At 37.9% G+C, this 13,668-nt stretch overlaps 1 protein-coding gene across 1 annotated transcript in view; it reads right to left on the bottom strand.

Moving 5' to 3' along the window:
* The window catches only part of ranbp10 (RAN binding protein 10), a 108,324-nt gene that overhangs the window by 81,296 nt on the left and 13,360 nt on the right, over positions 1-13,668 (bottom strand). Inside the window, exon 2 of the mRNA XM_039763093.1 lies at positions 5,382-5,493. Coding sequence (XP_039619027.1) covers positions 5,382-5,493 — 112 coding nt within the window. The remainder of the gene's footprint in view (positions 1-5,381; positions 5,494-13,668) is intronic.

The raw sequence follows: 13,668 nt of genomic DNA, 5'->3' as shown, positions 1-13,668 counted from the left end.
CACTGAGCCAACTGCGCTTGAACTGGCTGCACTCAAGTACACAGAGGTAAGCACTGATGCTCGCAGGCTAGTCTAGTGCAGCAGCTGAATCCCAGAGAGAGTGGTGCTGCAGTTCTGCTGGGGTCGGCAGTTCTCATGAGCTGACTACTCAATGAATATACGGCACTGAATGATCAGCTCTGGCGTGCTGGCAAATTACTCTGTGAAGCAAATATAGCCGGTTGCAGGGTTCAATGAATGTACTTCGCCGAATATACTCACCATCTGCGTGCTGGCAAATTGCACTGAGACATGACTATAGCCAGTTGTAGCATTCAATGAATATACATTGTCGAATATACTCGGCTCCAGCGTGCTGGCAAACTGCACTGAGAAACAACGTTAGCCGGTTGCAGAGTTCAATGAATGTACGTCGCTGAATGTATGTCACCGCAAATACTCGGCTTCGGCGTGCTTCCAAATTGCACTGGAAACCGACTCTAGTCGGTTGCGGCGTTCAACGAATGTACTTTTCCGAATATACTCAGCTCCGCCGTGCTGGCAGTAATTAGCTTGTTAAATATTTTAGTCTGTTATTTTTTTTTATTTTGGCATAATATAGAACATGATGCAATAAACTACAGCACTTTTCCTTCACAGTGTGATGATTAAAACATCTTTCTCTGTCTGCAAAATCATTCTTGTGTATTCCTGCTACCTCTACTCCCTCTGAGCGTCTCTTCTCAGCAGCTGGGAACATTGTCTCAAAGAAGAGAGGCAGCCTCACACCAGAGCATGTCGAAATGCACACGTTCCTGCACTGCAATCAGGAATATATGAACAGAATCTTTTATAAATTGTTTTATTTTATTTGTATTGAAGCTTTATTTATACTTTTGGACTTTAAGACACACCAGTGGCCATTTTGGTTAAGTTAAATGCATTTTTCTTGTTTAAAGACTATGTGCACTTTAGTTTGTATTGTTTAATGTATTTCTTTTTTATTGTGATGGTCACACTAATATAAAACATCTAATTATTTTCAGATTCATATGTTTCACTAGTTGTTATTTTACTTTGATTATTATTAATTTTAATCATGTTAATGCAGAGACATTAGGGTGACATTCACAAGTGGACAGACGTGAGCAGATGAGGTAAGATATGCACTAGAGCCTAGAACAGGATGTGCAACCACAGGTCGCAGGCATCAAAATAGTCAGGCATTAAATAATCGCAACTAATTGACTAATTTAAAAAAACACTTAATGATTAGTCGACTACCAAAATAATCATTAGTTGCAGCCCTACGGCACTGACTGATCAGCGCTGGGCACTGGGAAACGACGATTGAACATCTCTGGAGAGATCTTGAAATGGCTGTGCACTGACGATTCACATACAACCTGATGGAGCTTGAGAGATGCTGCAAAGAGGAATGGGCGAAACTGGCCAAGGATAGGTGTGCCAAGCTTGTGGCATCATATTAAAAAAGACTGGAGGTTGTAATTGCTGCCAAAGGTGCATTGACAAAGTATTGAGCAAAGGGTGTGAACACTTATGTACATGTGATTTCTCATTTTTTTATTTTTAATAAATTTGCAAAAACCTCAAGTAAACTTTATTCACGTTGTCATTATGGGGTGTTGTGTGTAGAATTCGGAGGAAAAAAATGAATTCAATCCATTTTGGAATAAGGCTGTAACATAACAAAATGTGGAAAAAGTGATGCGCTGTGAATACTTTCTGGATGCACTATATTTAAAAAATAACTAGGGGGCTCTGCCCCCTGCTCGTTTCACTCACCCACTCACCCACCCCCAAGGTTTGGTTTACCGGATAAACAATTTAAAGAGATTTAATTTACTTCCTGCCCCGGTTTTGGTTAAATCTCTTTCTCGCAGGACATATAACGCTGCTCGCATTGTGAAGGGGGGTCTGAATGCACGCTAAAGAGATGCGGTCGGTTCAGCTGCTGTCTTGCTGCTACTGCTGGCAAGCTGCGTGTTCTGCTTCTCGTGCTTTGCATAGATCATTTAAAAGCCTGTACGGCAGCTGTCCCTTTGCCACTTCACGTCTCTGCCGCTAGCGTTGTGAAGTGGGGGTTGCTGAACACACTCTAAGGAGATGCACTCGGATCATCTGCTGGCAAGCTGCGTGATCTGCTTGTTGCTTGTCATTGTTTTAAGAGCTGGGAGCACATTAAGTGTGTCTGTCAAAAGCATTCCAACAACTGGTAGGTTCGATGTGCGTGGACTTGTTTTAAACTGTTTTTAAGTAGGGCGTGATGTGCAAAAGTCACCATCTCACATGTTTTGCTTCCTATGGTAGAAATGTCTAGTCTCACGTGTTGCCATGTGTCTCGTACACTTCGTTCAACCCCCCCGGAGGCGCACTATGTTCCTGCCACTTCGAGTCTCTCCCGCTCGTATTGTGAAGAGGGGAGCTGAATGCATGCTAAGCAGAAGAGGACGGATCCACTACTGGCTTTGTGCTGCTGCTGCAGAGGTGTGTGTTCTGCTTGTCACGCTGCATGTCAATCATTTAAAAGCCTGCACAGCAGCTGTGCTTATGTCTCACTGCCTTGTCTCGCGTGATGTTAAAGTCAAATTGTCTTCTGAGGAGATGACGTCTTGTCTCCCTGCCACGATTTTTTTATAATAGAGAGATATTATATTAAAAAATGCATATAGCTATGATTTTACTCTACAGTGAGGTTGTTTAGGGATAAAGAAAACCTGAAACATTCTGACACAGATCCAGTTCAATGCCAACAGTCTTTGGCAGGTGGGAACATCTGTTTACAAGCATATTGCTATCATTTTGCACACTCTGGTTGGTGGTGTGATATGGAGCAATACTTTAACATCCTAAAAGTAGATAAAGAGAAACCAGTTAAACAAATGAGACAAAAATAGTATACTTGGTCATTTATTTATTAAGAAAAATGATCAAAAATGACATATTTGTGAGTGGCAAAAGTATGTGAACCTTTGCTATCAGTATCTGGTGTGACCCTTCCTTTGCAGCAATAACTGCAACTAAACGTTTCCGGTAACTTTTGATCATTCCTGCACACTGGCTTAGAGGAATTTTAGCCCGTTCCTCCATACAGAACAACTTCAACTCTGGAATGTTGGTGGGTTTCCTCACATTAACTGCTTGCTTCAGGTCCTTCCACAACATTTTGATTGGATTAAGGTCAGGACTTTGACTTGGCCATTCCAAAACATTAACTTTATTCTTAACCATTCTTTGGTAGAACGACTTGTGTGTTTAGGGTCGTTGTCTTGCTGCATGACCTACCTTCTCTTGAGATTCAGTTCATGGACAAATGTCCTGACATTTTCCTTTAGAATTCTCTGATATAATTCAGAATTCATTGTTCCATTAATGAAGGCAAGCTGTTCTGGCCCAAATGCAGCAAAACAGGCCCAAACCATGATACTACCACAACCATGTTTCACAGATGGGATAAGGTTCTTATGCTGGAATGCAGCGTTTTCCTTTCTCTAAATATAACGCTTTTCATTTAAAGCAAAAAGTTCTATTTTTGTCTCATCCGTCCACAAAACATTCTTCCAATAGCCTTCCGGTTTGTCCACGTGATCTTTAGCAAACTTTAGACGAGCAGCAATGTTTTTTTTTGAAGAGCAGTGGCTTTCTCCTTGCAACCCTGCCATGTATACCATTGTTGTTCAGTGTTCTCCTGATGGTGGACTCATGAACATGAACATTAGCCAATGTAAGAGAGACCTTCAGTTGTTTAGAAGTTACCCTGGGGTCCTTTGTGATCTTCTCAACTATTACACGCCTTGCTCTTGGAGTGATCTTTGTTGGTTGACCACTCCTGGGGAGGGTAACAATGGTCTTGAATTTCCTCCATTTGTACACAATCTGTCTGACTGTGGATTGGCAGAGTCCAAACTCTTTAGAGATGGTTTTGTAACCTTTTCCAGCCTGATGAGCATCAACAACTTTTTTTCTGAGGTCCTCAGAAATCTCCTTTGTTCGTGCCATGATACACTTCCACAAACATGTGTTGTGAAGAGCAGACTTTGATAGATCCCTGTTCTTTAAATAACACAGGGTGCCCACTCACACCTGATTGTCATCCCACTGATTGAAAACACATACTCTAATTTCACCTTCAAACTAACTGCTAATCCTAGAGGTTCATATACTTTTGCCACTCACAAATATGTAATATTCGATCATTTTCCTCAATAAATAAATGACCAAGTATAATATTTTTGTCTCATTTGTTTAACTGGTTTATCTTTATCTACATTTAGGACTTGAGTGAAAATCTGATGATTTTCAATATTTAAACCCCAGACTCTGATCGTTTTGGAAAATTCCCATGAACAACAGTAAAAAAATATATGGAAACCAAGGGAACATTAGGAACATTCTGCATTTCATATATATAAATAAATGAGATTCATCATGGTCATGACCATAGCCAGAATTACACCTTGTTAAGTAATACTGTGGAAAGAAAAGGTATAATAAGAATCCCAGAAAAATACTGTTTCATGATAAGATATTTCATTTAGAAAACGGTCAACATGTTTTAATTGGCTAGAACTTTAATTTGATTCTTCCAGAGCCTACTGCAGTTAGGTTTAGTATCCAAATTAAAATCAGGCACAATGTACAAACAATGTACATTAAGTGGTTAGGAGCATGTGCTGATAGGATGTTGCAGCACCCATCACACACAATGAACCACCTGGATTGGGACCAGAGTGCAGCGGGTGACACCTCTGCACCACACTGGAACATTGTGAGTTTTTTACCGGTGCCTAGAATGCCAATCCTGCCACCAACCCCCTAGTTTTTCGAGTAAGTTGGATGACCTGCTTGTAGAGCTGAATGCAGATTAATGTCATACCCAGGATGAAGCAACTGCAGGTGAAAAGCCTTGCTCAAGGGACCAACAGAGTAGAGTCATTGCTGGCATTTACGGGATTTGAATCAGCAACCCCCCCCCAATTGCCGACATAGGTTCCTAGACTCAGAGCCACCACTCAGCAATGTACATTAATCACAATGTTAAAACAATGCAATTCTTCATTCAAATTTTTAGATATCTTTTCTCTGGTTTATCATTTTAGAACTGATAATCAAACAAGCTGTGTATGCTTCTGTACTGTGGAAGAAACATGCAAAACTATGGAAAAACAAGCATAACCCATAAACAATAATCAAATATTAAGCTGAAGCAATGCAACACAGAAAAACAACAAGCCTGCCAAAAAGCATCCCCTACCAACCCCCACCAACTACAGTTATATTTCAAGAACACATGTGGTCATGTTTAGCACATGAATTATTTAAACCAAATGGTCATTGCTTACAAAAATCAAAAGAAACAAGGTGTGAGAATAATAGCTTACCCATCCCTTCCTTTGCTGACAATCTTTACTTCAAAATAGTATATTCCACAGGCCGCTGGTATGGGGTGAGTAGCTCTAACGGATGCTGCATCTTTGTGGTTTTTCCCATGACCTATGCAAAAAGGGGAAGTAAACCTTATTACAACCAATCAGTATTAATTCCCAACAATCTATATTTCCTCAGCTAATCTACATGGCAAAGGATGTACAGTTTGTCCAGTAAAACAGAAAGCAATTCAAATATTAAATTAGATAAAGCACATGCAGTTTACAGTACAATCAAATCAATCTATAAATTAATGAGGTATAACACTGTTAAAAATATCATTAAAAAGCATTCTCACTGCTTTAATAAATCATTTTTAAAAGTAACATCTACTATCCTGTTTTGTGGGGCTAGTGAAGAACACTGAGTCAATGTTACATGAGAAAAGCAACAAAAAAACAGAATGATGGATCATATATTTAATACAGAAAACCTGATGCATCCATTCTTACTCTGCTGATACAAGTAACCTGCCTGTCTAAATTAATGATGATTGTCCAACAATAAGTCACTTTTTATAAATGGATAACAGGCTATCACCAGTATCAAGGATGACTTTGAATGCTCCTTATCAGACATGTGTTAACTACATAAAGTATATTGATTCTGGACTGTGAGACCTATGTTACTGTGGACATGATGTACTGTTTTTCTGGCTTTCATCAATAATTCTGTTTTCCTCTATAATGTCTCTGTGATTCAAGAGAATTGTGCAGGACATACTAAAAGAAAAAATGCAGCACATGTCCAATGCTGCTTATTATCTGACATTTTCAGATAAAAATAACCTTACTTAATTGGACAAAGACTTTAAGTAGCATCCCATTCTTTTCTGACACTGTCAGATGTGAACACTACACAATACATTTGAAAACACAAATCCTACTCAAATTTTGAGATGGGTAAGTGGGAAATTGCTGGATTGTCTGTGAATTATAATGATCTAAAATGTCAGGTAAATTTGAACCAAATTATATACTGTATGTGGGCGCACAACTGTACCAGTATAGCCTAAACAAATAAATAAAATGTTGACTTGTTCTTTAATGTCTGGCATTTCGTAATTGTGTTTAGCTACAGTCATAAGAAAAAGTTTGGGAACCCCTCTTAATTCTCTTTGGATTTTTGTTTATCATTGGCTGATCTTTCAACTTCCTTTTAATATACAACAACCCTTATGGAAACAGTAGTATTTCAACAGTGACATTAAGTTTATTGGATTAACAGAAAATATGCATCATAACAAAATTAGACAGGAGCTTAAATCTGGGTACCCCAACAGAGATATTACATCAATGTTTAGTTGAGCCTTTAGACGCCTTCTATAGCCTTTGATGAGTGTCTGGATTCTGGATGGTGGTATTTTTGACCATTCTTCCATACAAAATCTCTCCAGTTCAGGTAAATTTGATGGCTCCCGAGCATGGACAGCCTGCCTCAAATCATCCCATAGATTTTCGACAATATTCAAGTAAGGGGACTGTGACGGCCATTCCAGAACATTGTACTTCTCCCTCTGCATGAATGCCTTTGTAGATTTCGAACAAATGGGACAAGAGAGTAACTCTGTAAATCACAGGACCAGTTCTTTTTACAACAGTGTACGGGCCAATGTATCTAAGATCTGGGAAAACTATCAAAGTTGGAGTACAAGGTGTGGATTCTGTCAAAGATGATGATTTTATGCAATCCATGCAACTGAAACGTTTCCTTAATAAAGATGCCCACCATTTCTTTAGCCATAGGGGATTTTTAACTGGACACTATAAAGGAGGGCTTTTTGAAAATCTATGCACTACAAATAATATAGTAGTACAGCCACTAGATAAAGTTAAATCTTCAATCTCCTCCCACTGCAGCGAGGAGTGGTAGCAACAACCTGATGGGGTAAATTAAAGCTGATTTTACCCTATAACTCACCAATTCCCAGCGCATAAAATGTACCACAAGGGACTGTGTGTTTTGTCAGCCTTTATAGGGTTGAGGACATTCCCTTGATGGAGATAGACAGGTGGTCCCACCTCCTGAGGAACTACCCATAAAATCCATGGAACACTGTAGAAGTATGGACACACAGAAATTAAATAATACACAAATAACAATGTTCACACAGCAGAATGAACATTAGCAAAAAAAAAAAAAAGGTTAAAAACCTAACTTTATGTTGAAGAGCTCTCCGTTTCCCACGTTACAATTCTGCTTGGTTAATGTTAAATTTTTTAATAAAAAGATCAGAGATGTAATAAGGGGCGGCACAGTGGCGCAGTGGTAGCGCTGCTGCCTCGCAGTTAGGAGACCTGGGTTCGCTTCCCGGGTCCTCATTGCGTGGAGTTTGCATGTTCTCCCCGTGTCTGCGTGGGTTTCCTCCGGGCGCTCCGGTTTCCTCCCACAATCCAAAGACATGCAGGTTAGGTGGATTGGCGATTCTAAATTGGCCCTAGTGTGTGCTTGGTGTGTGGGTGTGTTTGTGTGTGTCCTGCAGTGGGTTGGCACCCTGCTCAGGATTGGTTCCTGCCTTGTGCCCTGTGTTGGCTGGGACTGGCTCCAGCAGACCCCCGTGACCCTGTATTCAGATTCAGCGGGTTAGAAAATGGATGGATGGATGTAATAAGTAGTACAGAAAGGGTGTGTAAGAATTGCACCCAATCATGATACTCAATACATTTACTTCCATTCAAATTGTAGTGAGGGTCTGGAAGGCACAGGCAGGGGCCAAAGCAGTTTCTTTGATGCTTCAAATGCCTCTAGAGAGAATGTTTTTGTCAGAGGGTAGTAATAGGGGAGACACCTATATTAACATTCTTTATAAGTTGTAATTGTGTACCCTACAAAATAATGTTCTTGCTTAAAGTTCTCTGGGACATAATACTGTGACCAGGTGAGGAAATCAAAGTCACATGGAGCTGTGAAGAGGTCAACACATCTTGTCTCTTATATTAAACTTAACAAATAAACGATGGATCATAAATGAATAAAGATAAAATGCAATAAATTGGTTTATTTCTACATCAACTCGGTATAGGTAATCCCTGGACTGGGATATTTACTGCACAGTCTTGAACCAGGGTGAAGCAGCACTGATTCCAGTGACCCCAAGCAACTGTTGTTCCCATTTCACTGCTTCTTTACCTCTGCAAAGTCAGCTGTAATATGAAGCACGCATGGTTGTGCATATCTACACAGTAACAGTTTGACTTCCTCAGTATCCTCACTGGTTAATTACACTGAATGTATGCAGCATGAAAGGGTCAGCTGTGCCTTCACAGGGACAGCGCAGTTTCCATTTTTAATTTTGGTTAATAGGGCACAGCCACTTTTTGATGTTGACTGTATGCATCCATTTTTAGAAGTTTATATCATGCACTCCTGATAATGCATTTTGGTGTTTTCATGCACCATTTCTTTTATTTTACACACTGATTTTCATTTTGGTGTACTGACTGTTTTGTTATTTATTTTTTTTTTATTCTTTTTCATACACTATTTGATCATTTTACACACATACTTTTCATGTTAATTTAATATACTACTTTTATTTCATGCTTTGATTTTTTTTTTTTTTACACTCTTTGTAACTTTAAGCAAAGATTCAGAATTTATTTAATTTTTTGCTCATTGTTTTCCATAGTACATTCCTCTGTGCCTTTAGACTCTGGTTTGGCCAATGCATACATTTTTCTTTTAGGTAAGGGGGCTTAAACTAATAATTCTATGATACAGTGATAATCCCAATGAGGGCAAGGCACTAAAGACTTCTGCTTGCTAAAATCATTGCTAAAATCGTCATAGTGTAATGGTTTCTATGATAAAGCATGGTAATTTGGGGGTTTTGATCTGATCAGACAATTCTATAAAACAAATGATTCCAACTTTCCACATCCCCAGTAGCCCAAATGAAGGTTCTCAAGATAGACAAAACCTGAAATTATGCATGATATAGAACTTTAAATAACAAAAAATATTAGCATTTTTCATTGCAGAGATTTTCAACTTGCAAATTAACTGGAGAGGTATATTCTAACAGCCCATTATCAATAAGTGTTCTGTCCTAACAGAGGATGAAGCAGATTAATAGATAATGAGACAGGACATGAAACACAGACATAAAACAGGGCCATATTTAGCTATAAAAAATGTTTGTTTTAACCAAACTGTCCATGCAAAACAAAAACAGTACTTAAAAATTCAAATGCAGGGAATCTTAAGACAGGAAAATTAAATCTCAACAACTGCAAAAAGTTTTTGCTTTGAAACCATAATCTTGGACAACCAGGAAATGGATGGCACTGACCTTAATACCATTGTATCAGTGACTTCTAATCACTCATCTGTAGCCGCAGTATAGCAAACACACATCTTCCAACACAGCAACTCCCACTATGAAAAACTATATGGCTCGAGGTTAATTGTGAGTATATTTATTTCAGTTTCATTTTTGTGTGTTGAAATAAAGTGAATTATAAATGAGACTAGGGCTTTACATTCACAGTTTCTTTACTTTCACTTCAAAAGTTTGGTACTGTAGATCAATTAGCCCTACATCCCATCTTGCATTTGTTTAGTATAGTAACTGCTTTGAAGTTAGACTAATGATATTAACTAAGGTGTCACCCAGAACACAACTTGCCGGCTCACTTTTAATTTCTACTGCCAAGCCAATATGAAAAAGTGAAACTAAATTAGCTTCCTCCCCACCCATGTCTGCTGTAATCATTTTAAATGTGCCCACTACATATTCACTAATGTTTTCATTCGTCTGCTAGTCAAAAAAAACTTGATTTCTTCCAAAAATACCACACTAAAGGCTTATCATGTAAACGTTAGGTAACAAACATAAGATCAGGTTTGAGGCTGCTGATCAAATACAAGACAATACTGATTCAAACATCAGCTTTCTGGCACCCTCTATAGCTGGAGGAGATCCATTAGTGCAAATAAGGCATAAGGCTCAAGTCTAAACCATCTGCAGAAAAGACACCATTGTGACTAACTTGTTTCTGCAGTGCCTAATCCTATCAAAACCACTCCAGCTCGGGGATGCCCATTTAGAAGGTCCAGTAAAGAAAATAGTTTCTTAAGGACAATATAGACAGACAGACAGACAGACAGACAGACAGACAGATCCATAGAATGCAAAATTTAACTGACTGCCTAAATTTGTTAGGATGGTACATCTAGGGCAGAAGGGACCCATTAACTCTGTCAACATCCCAGGGCATAGAGCGTTAAAAGCTGTAAATGTCAATAAAGCTGACTGTTACGTTATAGAAAGACCATTTTTGCTAGGAGGACTGTTAAAGATTGTTGAATTAACATGCATGTGTGTGAGTAAACAATGTCTAGAATGGCATTGACATTATGTGAGAGAGTGAAGAGAAAACACAAAGCAAAATACTCTGTATTACTTATTCATTTTTTGGTGGTGGTGTAGAAAAAAGAAATTCAGCCTAAATGTGTTTAATTTTTTGATGAGTGTCATTAATAATGCTCTAGCAAGAGCTAGAGCACCACATCCCTTTTCTGCCACATGTGCGGACAGCCATCGCACAGAGAAATGGGGCGTGCCAGTAGTGTAAATGAAGTCCGTCTACAGAAGTAAACTGAAAGAAACCAAGTTTGGCAAAGCTCAAAAAATCTGCATTTGGCATGCCTGCTATGAAGCTCAAGTGCTTGCCAGACCTCCACCATCTTATCTGCAACCTTGTGGAACATGCTGACATGGGGACTACAATTTTCATCAGCCATTGTGCTGCTCTAGATTAATTCACCAGAACTCACAAAGTTTAAATAAGATCATTGGCAAATGCAGCATGCCATTAAAGGTAGCAACTGATGCTTTTTTAGCATCTTTGGGATAACAATTTCATGGTCTCAATGGATTACACCATTTATCTTACAGGAGGTCTTTTTTTCTCATCTTGGATTCTGTTTAGTCATTTTCACTTTCATAAAACACTTTTCCTACTCCTATTTTAACCCTGACTCTTATCTGAGAAATATGTTGCCAAAAACCTGTATATGCAGTGTTACCAAACACTTAAAAAGCTATCTTCCTTTCCTTCTTTCTACACCCCCAAATTCAAAAAAATAATGTAAAACTCCCAAACCCAAATACCTGTTTTTAGTAAGTTTCGCTAGGTTTTCGCTGCATGTGAAAAGTAAAGTATATAATGCTTATCATTACCAATTGTGGTGTTGTATTTATGATAATATAAGAAGCGAGATTCAGGCAGCCAGACAGTGGTGGAGTGCAATGCAGTTAGCCATGTATGCACTTCAATGTACTGTGTTCACCACATAAGACAATAAATCTGAGATAAAGTTATTACACTTCCTTTTTTTTTTATTAGTGTATACTCCTGCATTTTTAAAAACAGTGTTGTCCTCTTGTATATCATCATTAAATTCTCAATACCAATCAACAATCAGCATTTCCTGAAGTTAAAAAAATAAAACAGAAAAACAACACACACCACAAATGAACTCATGGAGGCAAGCCATGATCGAACAGAATAAAGCACATGGTTTTCTAAAGTTATAGAAGATGCTGTGTTTCAGAATGTGGATAAGAAGAGAACAGTACGGTGCTTTTGAGTAAGGAAAAGTAATTAGTAACTTTTGTTAGTAGACATTTATTCAAACCCACTCTTTCACACTAGCAACATCAATGACTGCATGTAGCTGTATGACTGTATGTAAGAAGCTCAAATGAACTAATAATGCATATTAGCACCTGGTTAAATATATATACATATATATATATATATATATATATTCATTCTACAGAAAAGTATTTAATTACATAGCACTTCTGGTACATCTGATTAACGGCGACTCTTCAATTCCACCCGGGGGAGTAAATGCGAACATTAATTTTATTTTAATTTTTTTTCATTTTTATTACTATTTAATTTAATATTGTTTCTTTGTATCAGTATACTGCTGCTGGATTATGTGAATTTCCCCTTGGGATTAATAAAGTATCTATCTATCTAACCAACAGCACAACTGAGGCCCACAGACTTGGAAAAAAATTCCCCAGGCAAAGCCATACAGCACAGCTAGCAACACAATATAAATTAATAACAACTGAGAAAAATAAGGAAAAAAAACTACAAAATGAATTGCCTTTGTGAATGGAAACCCCACAAATCATAAGCAAGTACAATATGCTTGACCAAATGACTGTTCATTAGAAACATGCTAAGAGAGTCTTTGTTTTTAGGTTAGCTTTAAAAATGAACTTTAAACAGTTAAAATGTTTAATTAAATAATATTAATCATTACTGGATGTTGATTTTGTGATAGGTTTGTTTAAATAGTGGTAAGCCTAGCACTAAACTGGTAGAAAATACTTGTTGCATACTGATTAAATACGCAATTAAGAATTTCACTGTAATTTGTACACATAACAATACAACGAATACTACTACTGCACAATAATTCATTGCGCTGGAAAAGTATTTTGAAATTTTTAATGAAGACTTAACTCCAGAACTTCCTTGCTTGTTTTTTTTTTTTTTTTATTAATTTTATTACAATCAATACATAGCAATCAAGTTTTACAAAAAAAATTATGCTAAGAACAGATCGATCCCCACCCTTGAGAGAGAGAGCAAGCCAAGCGGTGTAAAATTTAAGGCTTTTAAAAATACCTAAATCAACAAATTCTCTGTGCATTATAAAATCATTTCAAAATATTACTGATTAGATCCTGCCATGTTTTGAAAAAGTCTGCACAGATCCTCTAACTGAGTATTTGATTTTTCCAATTTTAAATAATATAACACATCAGTTTCCCACTGACTTAAAAGAGGACAGTTTGGGTTCTTCCAGTTTATCAGAATAAGTCTGCGTGCCAACAGTGTAGTGAATGCAATCACAATTTGTTTGTCTTTCTCCACTTTAAGACCCTCTGGAAGAACCCCAAACACAGCTGTTAATGGGTTAGGAGGGATTGTGAGTCCAAGACTGTCTGAGAGGTAATTAAAAATTTTTGTCCAGAATAATGTTAATTTGGAGCAGGCCCAGAACATGTGACCTAGTGAGGCTGGGGCTTTTGCAGCGTTCACAGGTTGGATCATGCCCTGGAAACATTTTGGAGAGTTTTAGTGAGACAGATGTGCTCGATATATAATTTTGAGTTGTATAATTGTATGCTTTGCATATGGAGCTTGAGTGAATTCTCTGCATTGCTACTTTCCACTCCTTTTCTGATATATTAATTGAGAGGTCATTTTC

The sequence above is a fragment of the Polypterus senegalus genome, chromosome 9 (assembly GCF_016835505.1).
Source record: "Polypterus senegalus isolate Bchr_013 chromosome 9, ASM1683550v1, whole genome shotgun sequence".
Taxonomy (NCBI): Eukaryota; Metazoa; Chordata; class Cladistia; order Polypteriformes; family Polypteridae; genus Polypterus; species Polypterus senegalus.
The sequence above is the reverse complement of the archived record's forward strand: the minus strand, read 5'-3'. Positions and strand labels throughout refer to the sequence as shown.